We start from the raw sequence: 18,686 nt of genomic DNA, 5'->3' as shown, positions 1-18,686 counted from the left end.
AAATTTTGAGTCTACCAAGCATCAACACAATTCCAGTCACTCAATAAAGAGATTATATTGAATTTTAAGAATAGTTCCACCACCTAACAAATGTATATATATGTAAAGAGAAAAATCTGAGCAAGCAACCTAGTTCAATAGTTGTTTATACAAAATGTGAAACCGATACGATTGCTGTCACTTGCGGGCATCAATCCTCCTTTGAAAACTTGCAGATGAGCAGCACTACCACATATACAAGTTTTCTCATAACAACCTCAAAAATACCAGTCATATATGGTTGGCAGTTGAGATTATGTGAATCCTCCTCGTTGAGCATATATTAATCCAACCACTGAAAGAATTAAAAAAATCAGCAGCAGCTATGAGATCTAGAAGTGCCCTCATCACTTGGCTATTGCTGCATCAACATGAACACTGCAACCATTAGGAGGACAGGAAACATCATCATGGCTGAGCTTGTTCTGTAAGCACTACTTGGGTATATATCAGGAAGTGAGCACTCCTCCCCATTGAAGAACACTTTTTTCGGAAACCCATCTCTACCAGCCACATTAATTCCAGGAGTAAGCTTCTTTGTAAATGAGATCACTGATTGCTGCTTCCCAGGCACCCTAGGATCCTTCTTTGGGTTGGCTCCATCTACTTCTGCCACAAGGTAGTTCAATCCTTCAAGACCCTGCATAAACACCGTATTGTTGAGCCCATCCGTTCCCACAGTAGTAGCGTTGAAAGAGTACATTTTTTCAAAACCAGGAACAGCTTTATCCAGTTGTACTGCAGTAAACCAATCAGCAAAAGAAGTTTCGCCCCAGTTGAAGAGTGTAACCCTTGCAGTCCATCCTTTACTGTAGTCTGAGAGTACGTGCCAGTTAATGCTGACCCCACAGTTATCACCACAGGGCATTGGGTTCGGATCTGCTAGGTGTTTAAGCTCAGCCCAAGCTTTTGCCTTGACAGTTCGGTTCTCAAAGGGAACGAGAAGCGACTCTGGTGGAAGAAGCATAGCCTGTGCAGTTGTGCTACAAGTTTGAGCTGTATTTCTAGGGCACCCACACGCACAAGTTTTGCATGGTACAACAGACTCGTTGAAGTAAGCAGAAAATGAAACACAGCATCTAGGGCTTGCTCCCTTGGCCTGTGTAATATTGCACACAACCTGCCAGCTGGCTACTGCAGTTGAATTCACCGGTAAGCCACTTGCATCAGGGAATTGACTAGGACTCACCCGCACAGGAGGACCACATTTGTAATCAGGGTTGAGAGTGCCATTGATTGCCCAGTTTTGTGGTGGTATGATCACAGAGCGGTTGATATTTGGAGGCATTTTATAGACTTCCATCTGGAATGAAGATTTTGACTTGGTTGCATCCATTGTTGTTGGCAAGATAGTACCATTTCGGCAACAATAAGGGATCATACCAAGTTTAGTGTCATTAGTCTTTTCCAGAGGCAGGTCAATAATGGTTGGCCTTTTTTCACAACTCAAGACATTGGCAAAGTCTAGATCCGCATAGTATTTACCTTGTTCGCCAAATATGCATTCAGAAGAATCAACGACAGATGGATAGGCCCCTCTCATCGTATTGATAAACTCTTGTGCCATCCAGTCCCAGCTCAACTTCCAACTATCAAGACGGCCTAGAGAGTTATGGTTGGAGATTGTCACTTGTGCAAAGTAACTTGATCCATACGTCCGGGTCACATCATACATGATTGAAAGATCTCCATTCTGGCGAGGGAGAAACTCTTCATCTGCAGTGATGTTTGTTTTCACCGTAGAGTCTACAATGCAGCAGACTTGCATTTCACTCTTCCCTGAAACAAACATTTATCAGATCAGTGTAAGAGTATGCTAAACTCACGTTAGAGGTGTATTATCATGACGGAATCTAGTTACACTAACAAATTGATCTACACAGAAACAAAAGTTCTAAAGTGATTGTGTAATGATATGAAGGAAACATGAGAACTAACTACTCCTTTCCGAAACAAAAGCTGAACTTACGCTCGGCACAAAAAATTGCCAATCTCCTATTGTAATTATAAACCAAGATTACAAATTCTTGTAAATGACTGATCTAAGCCAGCAACTTTGAGGCAAATTGCATAATACAGATGCCGATACATCGAATCTCATATAGGAGGAAAATATTCAAACAAATATCTCATTATTTTGACGGACCCTAGAATAGACATAGGCCCTTGGTCCTAATCAACTCAATGTTTTGCCTAGAAATATTACAATGACCATAAAAATAGGCCATTTGTTAACAGCACACCAAGCTCTCTCTCTCAACCAAAATTAAATCAAAACTGTTATATAGAACAAAATCTATAAGCATAATCATATACCAATCCAAGAATGTACTTGAAAATAAAAATAGAAATAAAAAACACAAAAACAAATCCGAAACTAAATAGAGAGCGAAATTGAGGAGCTGACCTTGCAATGAGGCCTTGAGGCAACGAAAGCCATCATTAGCCAAAGAGATATTGACCGGCATCGGAACATTCGGCGGCGCCACACCGAACTGAGTCCCGATCAACTTCACCTGCACCTGCATCTGCGTCAAGTCCCCCGCCGTCTTGATCGCCGTCTTCAGATCGGTCTGCGGGAACCCGGCGAAAACGGTGCCGTTCTCCACACTTCCGGGATACGCACTCCCGTCGGCGAGCACAGCATTGGCAGCAGAGACCAAGTACTCGCCGTGCTGAAACCCTACGAACACCTTCCACGACTTGAGGTCCTCCTCGCCGTTGTTGAGCACAGTCAGCACGGACTCGAACCGGTAGGGCTGCCGCGCCGGCATGGTGGGGGCGATCTGCTTGCCGTCGGTGTAGGAGTAGGATATGAAGATGCCGTTGCACAAATCGGCGGCCGGCGCGGGGGCTTCGGTGGTGGTCTGAGAGAGGGAGAGTGGCAGGGCGGTGTAAATAGTGAGGAAAGCGAGGGCGAAGATGAAGGGCCGGGTCGTGGAGGCCATGGTGACTGGTGAGGTTTTGGAATTTTGAAATTGAGAGAGAGAGAGAGAGAGAGAGAGGGATTTATATGTGTCTGAAATGGAGAAGAGAGAGAGAGAGAGAGTGTGGAACGCGTAGTAACAGCTAAGCTTAGTGGAAGCTGTGATTTTGAAATCCTGGATTTATTCTTTTTTGGGGTTTAATTTTAATTAATTAATATTTTTGATACTATTGCCGTCTCTGATTGATTCAAATGAGGGTTTTGCTTTGGTTCAAACGTGAAAGCGATAAGCAAAGAAATGCTTTTTTTTAAGAAGCGGCGATTTTTTATATTTTGAAATGTGGAAAAGCGGCTTTTGTTTCTTGTCTCAACGGAACTCCTTCTCCTTCTTCCCCTCTATTCCCATTTGAAATCCGCGTTTTGTACGCTGTCGTGGGGCCCACTAAAGTCAAACCCTAATTTCAAATTTTCGGGTTGGGTTTGTTATGGATTTGATGTGTTTTGGGCCTTCAGTCCAATAGCATACTCAAAACTAATTGGGTTATTGTGAGTCATGAAAGTATCATGTGTTTCGTATGTATATGGGTCATGTCACTGGTGTGCGTTTGGTTTAATTAGGGCTGGGCATGGGACGGGACGGGACGAAATTCTGGTGATCCCGGTCCCGACCCGGAAATAAAACTCGGGACGGGACGGGACGGTTATGGCACTTTTTGAGAATTGATCCCGACCATCCCGAACCCGAACGGGACCGGGCCGGGATCGGGACGGGACCGGGACATCCCGAAAGAAAGAAAGAAAAAAAGGTCTCCTAAAACAGTCAATCATCATCATCATCCAATCTCTGATTTGAGCATGCAGACGATGAATTACTCTTCTTTATTACTCGAACAGAGAAGACCCAATGCCATTGTCTCCATCCTACTTCACAAGTTCTGCCAATAACCACAACCAAGTATGATCACAGACCAGACTCACTATTTGAGGGCAAGTAAGTATGAATCCAACTTCCTCAATTAAACAATTTCATACCAACTGTATATTCGAACTTCATAATCATACCTTCCTCAAGAATCTCTATCGATAATGGGTTCATATCCTCATTGGAGCACAATCTAAACTCTGCAACATGTTGACCTTCATAATTGAACTGAACTCTCGCATCATAAAAGACCTCATCCACAGCTCCACCAACGTCTCCATTCCTCAGCTCATCCAGAACGTCCGAGAGATAATCTTCCCTTGCAATCCCAACCTCGCTTCGCTGCTCGAGTACCGCCTCCGCTCCATATCCGAGCCGCCCCCGCCTCCGATCCCACTCTTCAACAGAAGAAGAGAGCAAGGTCCCGGGCTGCAGCTGAATCTAAACCTTCAGTTTGAAAACCCAAAACCCTCACTTATCAGTTATCACAGCCCAAAACCCAGTTTCCAAATTCGATTCTTTACAAAAACCCAGCTCGATTTCACAAAAAATCAGACGAATAATAATCAAAGAAGCTGAAAGAGTGGTACCTGATCAGAGAGCAGAGCAGTCTTGCTTCAGATCCGATCGGAACAACAAAGCAAGAGGACGAATTGATGAATGATGAATTGGGGATCTAGGGTTCTAAGCTTGGAACGGTGGGTGGCTGGGTGCTGTGAGAGAAATCGAGAATGAGAGTGATCGCGTGAAGGAATGACCGAGTGAAGATTGAACTCATTGAAGGGATCAGAATAATCCGGTGTGCTCGAGTACATGTTAGGACTATAGACTCAAAATCAACCAATCAAATGCCATATAAATAGAAAAGTAAGAAAAATAGATTAAATGAAAATAAAACGGGACGGGACGGGTCTTTTCGGGATTCCAACTTTCCGTCCCGAAGCCCGTCCCGTTTTAACGGGACGGGTCAGGACGGGACCAAATAGTAAATTTTCAGGATTTCAAACCGTCCCGTCCCGCCAGTTTTCGGTACGGGACCGGGTCGGGTTCGGGATTTCGGGATCAAGTGCCCACCCCTAGGTTTAATAAGGCTATGGAAGAAAGTTCACTATTATGTGATTAAAGCATTTAGTTTCTTCACTAACTTTGTCTGTTGTAATTCCATAGTGTGTAAATGTTCTACTTTTGTTTAGGTTTATGTTTATTCGGGAATGAGGTACGGGAGGATATTAAAATTAGACTTTTGCATATAATTCTAAATTAAACGGTCAAGCGAAAAACATCTTTAAAAATTAACATCGAGTCAAAACCTGATTTCAAATTTCCATTATAAGTCAGTGTTGGGGGTTTTATTTTGGATGATCGATCAGCCCAATAACATGCCCAATATGACAATCTAATTGGGCTTTTATGGGACAAGAAGTATGTAAGATGCAAAAGTCATGTGTTCCGTATGTATGTAAAGGGTCATATGTATTTGGTTTAAGAAACGAGAGGAAGTATATTATCTTATGATTAACATTTACTTTCACTACTAATTTTGTTCTGACGTAATTCCATTGTGTGCAAAAGTTCTACTTTCTTTTAGGCTTATGTTTATACATGTATGAGGTATGGGAGGATATTAAATTGAGGTTTTTGCGTATAATTCTAAATTAAGGGGGTGAAGCAATAAATATCTTCCTAAATCAATGTTCGGACTCTTTAATTTGATGGGAGAGGACTCAACGGTAGTAATACATTGTATCAATGAAAGATTCATTTTGTTCAATAGCATTGGGTTTGTTATAGATTTGATAAATTTTGGGCCTTTAGCGCAATAGCATACCCAAATTAATTGGGCTATTGTGAGCCATAAAGCATGTGCAATGCAAAAGTCATGTGTTTCGTATGTATATTAATGGATCATGTGTGTTTGGTTTAAGAATGCAATGGAAGAAAGTTCACTAACCTATGATTAAAGCATTTACTTTCTCCACATATTTTATTTGTTGTAATTTAATAGTGTGCAAATGTTCTACTTTTTTTTTAAGGGAATGTGTATTTCATTGACGCATGCCAAGATGGCCATTACATATCATTCTGCTGCCTTCAACTAGACAGATCAAGAAGTTGTAGCAAAACTACTGTGATACATAGGAATAGACCACCTATATTCGAACTAACCGCTCACTTATTTAAAGTGAGCCTATAAATTATGGATAAACGAGACATAGAATATAGGCCCCGACCACAAAGGATAGTTAGATTCCTAATACAAGGGAACATAGTGTAATTAGACAAAAACTAAAAACATAGGGTTGGGCCAAGGGCCTAAACCCTAGCCCAAAATTAGAAGCTATTGGACTAGGGTAGAAACTCCAGCCCAAAAACTCAAAGCCCACCAAAGCAAAGTCCACCCAAGGCCCATTCAGCCAGATCCGGTCCAGTCCACCCACTGCCAATCCCCGTCGTACGAACCAGCCCAACCCTGCTCCGTCCGCCGCACGCCGCCACGACTTGCGCCCGCCTCAATCTGCACCGCCACAACCTGCGCCACCACTAGCGCCCACCGCCTACGACCCAAACTGCCCAGACCATGCCGCCTCAACCCATGCCACCACGGAGAAAAACCAAACTCCAATCCAGGAACTCATCTCCCACTACCACGAAGGTCAGACCGATGACGCCATCATCAGGGTTAGATCGCCGGACCTGTTAGCACGACAACCGTTGCTCACCATCCCAGCCAGAACCACCAAGCAGCCTCGAGCAAAACTCCATCTGATGGAACAAGAGCAATAGCCATGACTACTCGTCTGGCAGCAGACCCCACGACGACGGCGAGACCAGAGGCCAGCCCATTCGTCCGAGAGCCGCCGGACGAGAAAGATTGCTCAGATCGGGACGCCGCCGGGCTTTAGGGTTCTCTCGTGGAGAGAGTAATCAAAAGAAGTAGAAAATGGTCCTGCAAATGTTCTACTTTTGTTTAGGTTATGTTTATATAAGGATGAGTATGGGGATATTAAAATGAGGGTTTTTTTGTATAATTCTAAATTAAGTAGGTCAAACAATAAGCATCTTTCTGAATCAACCTATGAACTCTTTAATGACGGTGGAAGAAGACTCGACGGTAGGCACTAAATCAATGAAAGATTTACTATGCCGGAGAGTTTTTACGCTCATGAGCAATATCCAGACCCTATCCGAATGATTATTCTATGTCATTGATTTTAGTCATATTAAAGAAACAAACTCGATTAGTCACATTCTAACCTATTTGGGTCATCACAGTATCACACCACCAATTAGCTTATTGTCTTTTTAGTTAGGTGAGTTAGGTTGTTGTCTAGCTATCTGTAATATTAATTAGAAATTGGTTGTCATAGAGAGTTTTTTTTTTTTTGATCGAGAGAGAACTTCATTAATATGAACTGCTTACAACGATTTAAGGATCAATCATCTGCGCAAACAACCATCATGGTTGCAAAACATAAGATCGACCACACTAGACTCCACACTGGAAATCTTTACTGACAGACTTATGGAGCCACAACGGCCCCGACTCCAAACAAAGCAAAGGATAACTAACTTTTAAAGCCTCTTTTGCCAAATAGTGGGCAACCTGATTGCCAACACGTTTCACAAAGTGACTACTACAAATAAATAAAGACTTAACTTCATCAATAATATGACCTTCAGAACTAAAATCCTCTGAACTATCATGCAACGTGTTGATGACTGAGAGAGCATCACCTTCGATCTCGATATTGGAGAAGCCAACATGAGCAGCAAAACGAAGCCCGTGGAGAAGTGCTAGAGCTTCTACCGACCTAGGAGAGAGATTGCCTACTTGTGGGACAGCCAATGCACCTTTCAAACCACCTAGGTGGTCTCTGAAGACAACGCCCACCCACATATCCCATTCTTCAAGTCACAAGTTCCATCAAAATTCATCTTAATATGTCCCTGTTGTGGTGGGTTCCAGACAACTTTAAATATAACCAATAAATAACCACGTAAATTTAAATATAAGTGAGTTTCTAACTATTGCAGATGATTTGTTCAATTATGGATTTTGTGTCGTATTGTATGCAACCATTGGTGGTCACTGGCCAATAGAGCCGAGTAAAGTTTTTTTTTTTTTTTTGTCTAATGCCATTGATTTTTTTTTTTTTAAATCAAATGAGGTTAGTCAAATTTATAATTCAGCAAGCTGTACTAGAAACGACACATCCCACAGGGGCCGACAAAAAGAGTCGTCCTTTAAGACATACAAATGACCTATTCTAAGAAAAAACATAACCTCGCACTCCTGAGTACACCCATCTTTTAAGGAAAATTAAGCACCTTTATTCTAACAAAACCTAGAAACTCATAAGCAAAATAAATAAATGTGACAACCGAGTAACTAGATCTTGCGACCCAAGAAACATTTAAACATTACTAGTTGAGGATGCTGCACCAGCGTCCCCAACAGTTCCACCATCTGTTTGCAACTCCTCTTTAGCACACTTAAGCCTATTCTTGCTTCTAATTACCTTTTGGGCCCAAAACCGAATCCAGGTACACATTAGGTTCCAACTTGGAAAAACCCTAGCAGCCCAATACCAGGCCCAAATAACCCAACTAGGACAAACCCTAGATCAGATACCAGCCTCCTCCACCATGCTGCCGTCGCCGCCGTAGTCCACCGCCGCACCTGGCGTCAGACCACGTGTGACGCTATCACCATCATCGACGCCCACAATTGGCGACGACCCTTTGCCTAACAGTTCCATCATCCAGAGCTCCTCTGCCGTCAGCATGTTAGCACTGAAGCTGTTGTGAAATTTTAATTAAAACTCGCAAGCGCACGAATCGTCGTTAGTATAGTGTGCAAGTACGAGGTCGTTCCAACTGAGGATTGATAATTAATTTAAATCCTAACCTAATTAATCCAAACACAAAAACACATAAACAATCAAACTAAAGAAGATATGGTTTTAAGGTTTTTTCAATAAACAAATAATTTGAGAATTAAAGAATCAAACAACTAATGATAAAACCTAGGGTTTCGAAATCAACCACTAACAATCCTATTTATGTTTCAATGTAATTAACAGATTCTTTTGTTCCTTTTGATGACAATTCCCGTATCTAAGTCCAGGTACGACACTTAGACCATAGCTTTCCTTAAGTGTATGATTCTCTCCAGGTACGGCAGAGGTCGTATATCCTAACATGCAATTTATCCAGGTACGGCATAAATTTAACACTTAGGACTCATTACGTACTAGAAAACAAGAGAATCATGCAAACCATTACTTCAGGTACGACAATAATGTAATTCACAACTCTTAATCACAAGAAGCTAATTTGAATTATATATATTGCAGGTACGCCTCAAATTCATCTTCTAATTACTAGATGCAAAGCCCTAAGGTGATCAATCAAAGAACTTAAACATAAAGCATCAATTCAAATAGTGACTAAGAATTCATCATAAAGAAACTATAAATCCATCAATAAATCATCAAAGTACATAAACAATCATGATAGGGCATTATCCTAACCCTAGAAAAGGTTTAACAAAAGATAACTAAGAAAAACATAGGAAAAACATAGAAAGAATGGAAGGGAAAAGAAAGGGAAGATGGATGAGTCGTCTCTGCTCCTTAGGCGTCTACATTGTGCTCCCGAGACTCTCTTCTCATGTAAATTCGTGCTCCCTTATATAGGGAAGATTTCTGCTCATCTTTGGCCTCATGTTTCCTTGTAAAACTTGGATTTAGATTCTTTTCTTCATTTGGAATGGGAAAAGCTTGAAATATCTCTTGTAAAAGTAGGAATAAGTTCCTCATTGAATCCTCAACTGAATTAACTTCCTTGAAACATTAGGATTGATGATCTTGTGCCACGGAACTTGAGTTCTCCACGAATGGTTGTAAATTCCCGAGCAGATTTCCTATCCGACCTATCTTTCACTCAAATAATCATAACTTGCTCCAGAAGTACCGAAAACGAGATCCGTAAAATTCTACAGAAAGTAGACATCCGTAGCTTTCCAATGATATAAGGTTCATTGTCTGATTCGATCTGAGCATTTCTCAGTAATTTGGCGAAGTTGGATGTTCTGCACAGACAGATTCCCAGTCTCAGATTGCACATTGCCTTTCAATCCTACTTAGCTCATTTTGGCTTCTTTTCTTCTTTCTATGGAACAAACCTGCAAAAACACTAAAAGATGTAAATGAATCATAAATAAGGAGAACTAAACATAAAAATCAAGATTAAGAGGCATAAAAATATAGGAAAATATAAGCATATCAGAAGCCAACACCGCCTGCCATCGTCGTGTACACCAATGCATTAAGACACCAAGGAGGAGTAGATCCACTTTCTTGCACAAACACCTTAGCATACCAGTCCCAGATCGGATCCTTCACATCGGCAAACCATCCCAGTCTAGCAGAAGCCAAGTCTGCTACCCTGCGCCCTACACCCGACCGTGCAACACGAACTACCACCATCGCCGATCCAACACACTCGGCACCAGCAAACAAAACCAACACAGATTTATCCCCACCCAAACAAACGAGGAAAAGAATAAGCAGACGAAGAACTGCCATGAACCCCATTGAATGGAGAAAGTTTTGAGAAACCACCAGCCGCAAGGAAGCACTCAAGCCCTAGCAGAGCGCTAGGTCAAAGTTTTTTTACCTAGTTTCCCACTTGATGTCTAATGCCATTGATTGTTAAACTCTAATTTCAAATCTTTAAATTTGAAAAAAGAAAATTCAAATCTTTAATGGGATCGGCCAGTTTATGGTGTACAGTGTTTTGGTCTTTCAAGTTTCAACCCACTAAGAAATGGATTTCTTTTTTGCCCAAAGCCGAACGAAATATAGTTCTCGTTATTATTGTTCTTTTCTTAAAAAAGTCACCAACTTCGTTTTTGAACATGATAGAGTATGTCTCAAATCATGTGGTTTGTATGGCTTACGTGGATCATATCTTCAGACACAAAAAAAAAAAAAATGTTGGATCATATTTTATAAAAGAACCACACAATCTTATCTTATGATCAAACCATTTACTTTTTCAATTCACATTTTACAAAATTTCATTTGGAGTCAAATATTACTCTTGTTTTAGATTAGGTTAATTGAAAGATGAGCTATTAGAGGATATTAAATTTTATTACGAAGCGGTTTTCATCAAATTATCTATATTTTCAATTCATATTTTACAAAATTTCATTTGCAGTAAATTTTTCTACTTTTGTTTTAGATTAGGTTAATTGGAAGATGAGCTATTGAAGGATATTGAAATGATAATTTTACAAAGGAAGCGGTTCTAATATGTGCAGTAAGTTTGGGACTGAGTGTTCCAATTAGGCTGGGTTTGAAACTCCTTTTGAAAAAAAATATGTGCATTAAGTTTGGGTTAAGTGGAAATGATTGAATTGAATTTTTTTTTTTTTTTTTTTATCGAGATCACACGGTCCTCAAAGGCTTCTTAGGCCCAAAGACTAATCCGTGTCGGGGGATCATGTCAGACCGCTTCCTCCCCCTTGACCACCAAGAATATATTGAATTGAACATTTGATATAGCCTAATTCTAACCCTATTTACAATCCCCCGGCCCCTCATCGCTTGGGCTAACCCAAAAAGCAAGTAATGTCACTCTTTTCACTTAGTTTATTATCTATTTTGAGAGCATGAAATATTTACACCATAGTTATTTGATATGAGTTTTTTTTTTATACATATTTGATATGAGATTGTTATTCAGAGAATTTCACCATATGATCAAATCATTTATTTTTCAATTGACTTTCTTTCTGAGATTTCATTTTGTGCAGATTTTTATGGGTTATTGGAGAATATTTAAACGAGTTTTTTTTTCTTCCTTTCTTCGGACAAGGCGAAACCAAGACTTACAAACTCAATCCAACATCCAAGTTAGTTATCTTGCACCTAGCTTTCTTAGAACATCTTTAGCAGACTCTCTATTGCGGCTCCTTAGCTATTTTGGAGAACATGTTTAGCTTTTTATCTATTTTAGCAGCTGCACCAGACTCCTAAGTGGCTCTCTATTATAACTTTTAGCTATCTCGCTCCTAAATATAGAGAGCGGGATGAGGCTCTCTATAATTTAAAGGACTAAATTCAGTTTGCCCCCTTCAACTTTGGGGCTGTTTGGACCTGAATTTAGCTACTCTCGTGTACGACCATGTTGAGAAGAAATGGGACTGAGTTGGCAACCATTCAAGATAAATAGTTCGTGAAGTCATACAACCAAGGGAAAAGTATCGGTCGGTCACCCAGCTTGATTTGAGGTTTTAGGAACGGACGACCGAGGGAAAAGTGAAGTCATACAACCGAGGGAAAAGTGTCGGTCGGTCACCCAGCTTGATTTGAGGTTTTAGGAACGGACGACCGAGGGAAAAGTGAAGTCATACAACCGAGGGAAAAGTGTCGGTCGGTCACCCAGCTTGATTTGAGGTTTTAGGAACGGACGACCAAGGGAAAAGTGAAGTCATACAACCGAGGGAAAAGTGTCGGTCGGTCACCCAGCTTGATATGAGGTTTTAGGAACGGAAGACCCAAAAATCAGTGAGTTGGACCATGCAGCCATATGTTTGGTTTAATCTGAGTTCAAAAGGGTGGTTACGCATGTGGGCCGAAATGAGAATTAAAAGTGTTCGGCCAAGTTTAGGCAACAATATCGACTGAGGAATCCTCGCAAGGAAGGAGTTCGAATCAATTATAGATTTCGATTGTGAAGATTTCAGATATCAGCCAAGTCAGGATTTTATGAGACGAATCAATCCTAGAAGGAAGGAGAATCCTACTTCAATTCCACGTCTTGGAGGACAAGTTAACTAAGGTTTTTGACTTGTATATATAGCACATTGTAACTCATTGTAAAAGGTCCTGCACCACACAAACAAATCAATATACAACTTTTTACACAAACTTCTCTCTTACTATCTCATAGGTACTTTGCCTTCGATTCAACTTTTATAACTTGTTTTTCATTTCTAGTTTCTTATTTCAATTCAGTACTTTACATTCAAGCACCTTACTTTCTTGTTCATTTATTTTATGCACTTTAGTTTTCGTACTTAGGAGTAGTTCGTAACGTAGAATTATCATCCATTGATCTCTTTCGGCCAGTCCGGATTGGATCGATGCGATTTGTTGTTCACACACATATCATCTCACAACGTTTTGATAACCGAGTTCACTTCACCTTCGTCTTCACCGTGATTTGCGAGTACCTTCACCCAATAGATTTCTCGCTTGTCACCCGAACCTTTGAGTTTACCCAAGAAGTGAACGTGATAGAAGATCCCGGTCAGGGTTGACGCCTAACCGAAGTCCTTGCAACAGAGGCATCAGAACCTAACGGCCGAGAGGGTTCCTTCCTCGGCCTACAATCATTTGAAAGAAGTCAGACACAAGCGCAAATCATATCTAAACCTCGCTTGGCCATTCGGCCGCGAGTTGGCACGCCCGCGCTATTTCAGAAGGACAATTCAACCACAAGTCCCTCGGCCCTCATTTCGGCCGAGACGATTTTGAGGCAAACATCTTTTGGCACGCCCAGTGGGACAGAAATGTATTATTAGCATATTTACAAATGAGTTTCTATGAGCCGAATGCAAACGGCTCTAATTCAATATATGATGCCAATAGTGGATACAGCTATGCGACGTATAATAGTTTTGTTGATTTGAATAGTCATGCCGAATGGAGTTTACAAACACCAACAACTCAATATGGTTTTAATGGCCAATACATGGATGGAACATGGACTGATCAAAAGACCGGATATTTGGTCAACCCACGTCCAAAATTTGTTTCGAATCACCAACAAAATTGTTGGAAAATCATTGAATCCATAAAAAAGAGTACAGAAAGCTTATATGAAAACTCTCGAAAGAGCCAAGAAGAGTTGGATGAATACTTTCAAAAGCGTAAAGAGAAACTGGACGAGGATTGGAGGAAGTATGAGGAAGAGTCCATGGAGAGAAGGAGAAAGGCCGAGGAAGATTATCGAGCACGACAAAATGCATATATGATTTCAATGGTATCTCATCCACCTCACCCATTCATCCAACACGACGAGAAAATTTTTAGTTCGGTTGTAGAAGATAAAGTCGGCCCAGAAGCTCCGCGGCTGGCTGAATTGAAGATTGAGCCCAAAATTGGTCACTCAAGTACGTTCGAAGAAGTAGACAATCATGTGGTTGAGTACGGAGATCAATTGGTTGAAGAAATTGAACATTTTGACATGATTGTTGGAGACAAAGATGATCAAGAGAAATCACAATCAGCAAAATTTGAGGTAAAAGCTGAACCTTGTGATTCAGAAACATGTCCGAAGGTTGAAATGTTGGCCTACATAGTGGCCAAAAATCAAGAACATACTACAAGGGTTTTGAGTATGATGCTTCATGGACTCCAGAAGCTTGAACCAAATGCTGAAAACAAAGAAACTTATGAGTTTGAACTAAAACATCGTTGGCCACCTCCATAACAGCCAGAAGAATTTTTACATTTTGTTTTCTTGCTTTCGTTTTGGTAAATATTAAAAAAAAAAAAAAAAAAATCTCGGCCTAGGTTACCAAGAGCTGGGTCGGCCGAGATAAGTAAAATGAAATATCGGCCAAGTTCGACCAATAATTTAGTTGGCCGATACGAAAAAGTATGGTCAGCCGAGTCGAGCAAGAATTCGTTTGGTCGAAGTCAAAATAAACGTCGACCGAGGTGACCAAGAGTTGGGTCGTCCGAGGTAAATAAGAAATGTCGGCCGAATTTTAACCAAAAGTTGGGTCGGCCGAGTTAGACAAGAAGTGTTGGCCGAGTTTTAATCAAGAGTTAGGTTGGCTGAGGTACTTTAGAAGTCAGCCGAGGCTACTAAGAATTTGGTTGGAATAATAATGTCGGCCAAGTTATCCAAGAGTTTGGTTGGCCGAAGTACTTGAGAAGTCGGTCAAGTCCGCCAAGAATTTTGTTGACCGAAGTAAAAAGAAATCTCGACCGAGTCGACCAAGAATTTGGTAAACCAAAGTAAAAAGAGAAATTTCGACCAAGGCGATCAAAAAATGGGTTGGCTGAGGTAAATAAGAAGAGTTGGCCAAGTTTTAACTAAGAGGTGGGTCGGCCAAGGTAAACAAGAAGTGTCGGCCGAATTTAACTAAGAGGATTGGTTGACCGAGATAGAAAAGAGTTGGGTCGGCCAAAATACAGAAATGAGCCGAGTTAGACAATAAAATAATTGGCCGAGATGTATAAAGAGAGCGGCTAAGTCACTTTACAAAATTAACGGCCGAGTCAACCAAGACCATACACATAAATATAGTTAGACACTACAAATGAGCCAAACGGCTGAGTAAAATATCAAAACTCAATAGCTTCTCTATCATTTTCCAAGCCTTGCATGCCGCGATTAACTTTCCGCTTCAAGAAGTCTCTCTTATTGTCACAAGACTTGGCTGAGGACACAGTAGAAATACGCATGGCGAGGTCATGTTTCGGATGGAGTTTGAGATAGTTTCAATTTGTTCTTCAGCTACGGCTAATTACCCCTTTAGATCATCCATCTTCACCTTCAGAACATTCACCTTATGCTTCCCCACAACCAAAGAAGTCTTCAGTTTACGAATCTAGTCAAAATTTGTGTGCTTGCGGATTTCATCATCCTCACTTCTCATTTCTCACCGGCTTCAAACTCCTTTCGGGCTTCTAGGCAAGGAGAGAGGCTAAAACTTACAACAGCCGAACGAGCATGAACCTCATAAGCCTCTACCTGAGAGAAATGCTTTTCCTCTACGGGGCTCACGGTGTGGTCTTAAGCATCTAGAAATTGAAGTAGCTCTAAACCGAGATCGCCCGACGTACAGTCTTAAAAAGGTAAAGACATGAGATTAATATAATTCGGCTGAAGGTAAACAAAATTTGAAGTTGTTAAGGCACTCACCACAAGCTCGGCTGATGATGGATTCCAAACTGTAGCTTGCTCACTTGTGGACATCCCTTTGATAGGAAGAGAAGTGAGCGTTCCGAACATAGGGGGATTTGCTTTAGTTTGGTTGAGAAGAGCCAACTCCAGGGTCGTACTACTGCGAGATTCTCTAACCTGTGCAAACATAAAGCTTTAAGTTGCTTCCTCTAGAGTATTGAAAACAATAAACACCAAGGCGGAATGAAATATACACATACAAGTGGGTGATGGTTAAGCAGTACTTCTTGGCCGAGCACATTGATATCTTCAGTTTCCTTGGAACAGTTGGTTGAGACTGTAAGTTGTTGGCCGATGCCCTAGGTATTAGGAAGATGAGTCCCACCCAAATCGGCGAATCCTGTAAAAAGAAAGAGTCAACAATCTCAGCCAAGCAAGCAATGAAATCCAAGGAAGGGAATGTGGGAGGCTTACATCCATGTCAATCTCAACCATGGAACTCTCATAAGGAGGCAAAGAGTGATCAATACAGCCATCTCTGTCAAGAAGGGAGAATAATTAGTCAGGCATTCTACATATGACCAAGGTTTAACAGTTTGGTTGTTACTCCACCAAGTTGATTTGCGGGCCAACACAGCCAAGCCTAGAAACAACCCCGGCCGAAAAACAATGGCTCAACCAAAGTTAAAGACTACCTAAACTCGGCCAATCTTGACCCAAAGATGTGGACTCAACCAAGCCTAAAGCCTTGGCCAAAGCAAATGGACACCTCGATCAGGCTTTTTCAGTAAGCTGACATGGCCAAAATTTTCAATTTTAGGCTCGGCCAATTGTTTGTGTCTGGCGAGTTAGCAAAGTAGCACGGCTGAATCTTCGGCCACTCGACCAAGGTATTTTTTTTAAAAGATATTCATCGGTCACATAACTAGCGCCAGATAATAGACTGGAATGCTTGATCACTTTGATTCGAATCTCATAACCACTCTGCTTGAGGGTCGATGCTCATGAGACTAGGGGGAATTGTGAATAATTTGAAGCTGATCCAGACTCCTTCTTCCACCATGACCCGCCTTGCAGCTCGCCTACGTGGTACCCAGGCCGCAACAACCCACTCTGCAGCCCGCCGACCCCAGATTCGGGCCAGTGACCCGCCTCGAAACTCGCCGGTGTCAGATCGATCCTCTGCAGTCCCAGTTGAATCCTCCACAGTTTGCCGGCATCATGCTCAACTCTCGGGTTGGGTACCCGAATCGGGACAAGTCATGAATCTCCACAAAAGTTTCAAAGAATCTAGACTGCGAAAGCGTGGACGAATTTTTGAGAGAGAAATTTTTGGTTTCGGATCTGGGCGTTTCGTGTTCTTTTCAAAGAAAGGCCTTGCCTAGGAATATCTCGGCCCATTTTAAATGCCACAGCCAAGGGTTCAGTGTTGGTCCTTACGACCAAGCTCACAAGTTGTGTACCACCTGACCGAGGTTATCAGTGAAAAAAAAAAATGTTTGACTGAATTTCACTCAAGACATCTCGGCCGAGTTTTGGAAATATCATAGGAAATGGCCGTGTAGAAAGCCTTGGCTGAGTAGAAAGCCTTGACCGAGTAAGCAATCTCAACCGAAGAGGCTGTCTCGACCGAGTAGGTTGTCTCGACCGAGTAGTAGGCCTTGGCCGAGTAGTAGCCTTGACCGAGTAGTAAGTCTCGGTCAGGTTGTTTTTCTTCCCCAAGATAATATGACCGTGCTTTCAAACTTGGGGTGTATCGGCCAAGTTTTTCAAGTTTTGCATGTCAAGGCCGAGTTTTGTGATTCAAGTTGCACAACCAAATTGAACTATCACGACCAGGTATTTTTGAGATATTCCATTTTTATTCAAGTCTCATAACCACTTGGCTTGAGAGCCAATGCTTATGAGACTGGGGGGGCAATGTTTGGACCTGAATTTAGCTACTCTCGTGTACGACCATGTTGAGAAGAAATGGGACTGAGTTGGCAACCATTCAAGATAAATAGTTCGTGAAGTCATACAACCAAGGGAAAAGTATCGGTCGGTCACCCAGCTTGATTTGAGGTTTTAGGAACGGACGACCGAGGGAAAAGTGAAGTCATACAACCGAGGGAAAAGTGTCAGTCAGTCACCCAGCTTGATTTGAGGTTTTAGGAACGGACGACCGAGGGAAAAGTGAAGTCATACAACCGAGGGAAAAGTGTCGGTCGGTCACCCAGCTTGATTTGAGGTTTTAGGAACGGACGACCGAGGGAAAAGTGAAGTCATACAACCGAGGGAAAAGTGTCGGTCGGTCACCCAGCTTGATTTGAGGTTTTAGGAACGGACGACCAAGGGAAAAGTGAAGTCATACAACCGAGGGAAAAGTGTCGGTCGGTCACCCAGCTTGATATGAGGTTTTAGGAACGGAAGACCCAAAAATCAGTGAGTTGGACCATGCAGCCATATGTTTGGTTTAATCTGAGTTCAAAAGGGTGGTTACGCATGTGGGCCGAAATGAGAATTAAAAGTGTTCGGCCAAGTTTAGGCAACAATATCGACTGAGGAATCCTCGCAAGGAAGGAGTTCGAATCAATTATAGATTTCGATTGTGAAGATTTCAGATATCAGCCAAGTCAGGATTTTATGAGACGAATCAATCCTAGAAGGAAGGAGAATCCTACTTCAATTCCACGTCTTGGAGGACAAGTTAACTAAGGTTTTTGACTTGTATATATAGCACATTGTAACTCATTGTAAAAGGTCCTGCACCACACAAACAAATCAATATACAACTTTTTACACAAACTTCTCTCTTACTATCTCATAGGTACTTTGCCTTCGATTCAACTTTTATAACTTGTTTTTCATTTCTAGTTTCTTATT

General features: G+C 41.5%; 1 protein-coding gene and 1 long non-coding RNA gene across 4 annotated transcripts; both read right to left on the bottom strand.

The window, feature by feature from the left end:
• Window positions 1-35: 35 nt before the first annotated feature.
• Window positions 36-4,634, bottom strand: LOC133709121 (COBRA-like protein 7). Of its 2 annotated transcripts, XM_062134754.1 has the most exons (4): window positions 4,478-4,634; window positions 4,028-4,334; window positions 2,447-3,900; window positions 36-1,818 (listed from the first exon to the last, which is right to left on the bottom strand). In XM_062134754.1, the coding sequence occupies exons 3-4, from the start codon at window positions 2,985-2,987 to the stop codon at window positions 395-397; spliced, it is 1,965 nt and encodes a 654-aa protein (XP_061990738.1). In that variant the 5' UTR covers window positions 2,988-3,900; window positions 4,028-4,334; window positions 4,478-4,634; the 3' UTR covers window positions 36-394. The 2 variants fall into 2 exon arrangements, with proteins under 2 accessions (XP_061990738.1, XP_061990737.1); XM_062134753.1 differs by having other exon boundaries at window positions 2,447-4,334.
• Window positions 4,635-15,147: 10,513 nt separating this feature from the next.
• Window positions 15,148-18,486, bottom strand: LOC133712358 (uncharacterized). 2 transcript variants are annotated; one of them, XR_009847307.1, is made up of 4 exons: window positions 16,296-18,486; window positions 16,082-16,221; window positions 15,840-15,998; window positions 15,148-15,763 (listed from the first exon to the last, which is right to left on the bottom strand). It is a non-coding gene; the product is annotated as an uncharacterized LOC133712358 (long non-coding RNA). The 2 variants fall into 2 exon arrangements; XR_009847305.1 differs by having other exon boundaries at window positions 16,082-18,486.
• Window positions 18,487-18,686: the final 200 nt, after the last annotated feature.

This window comes from Rosa rugosa, chromosome 5 (assembly GCF_958449725.1).
Source record: "Rosa rugosa chromosome 5, drRosRugo1.1, whole genome shotgun sequence".
In the NCBI taxonomy this organism is placed as follows: Eukaryota; Viridiplantae; Streptophyta; class Magnoliopsida; order Rosales; family Rosaceae; genus Rosa; species Rosa rugosa.
This window is presented reverse-complemented; position numbering and strand designations above follow the sequence as displayed.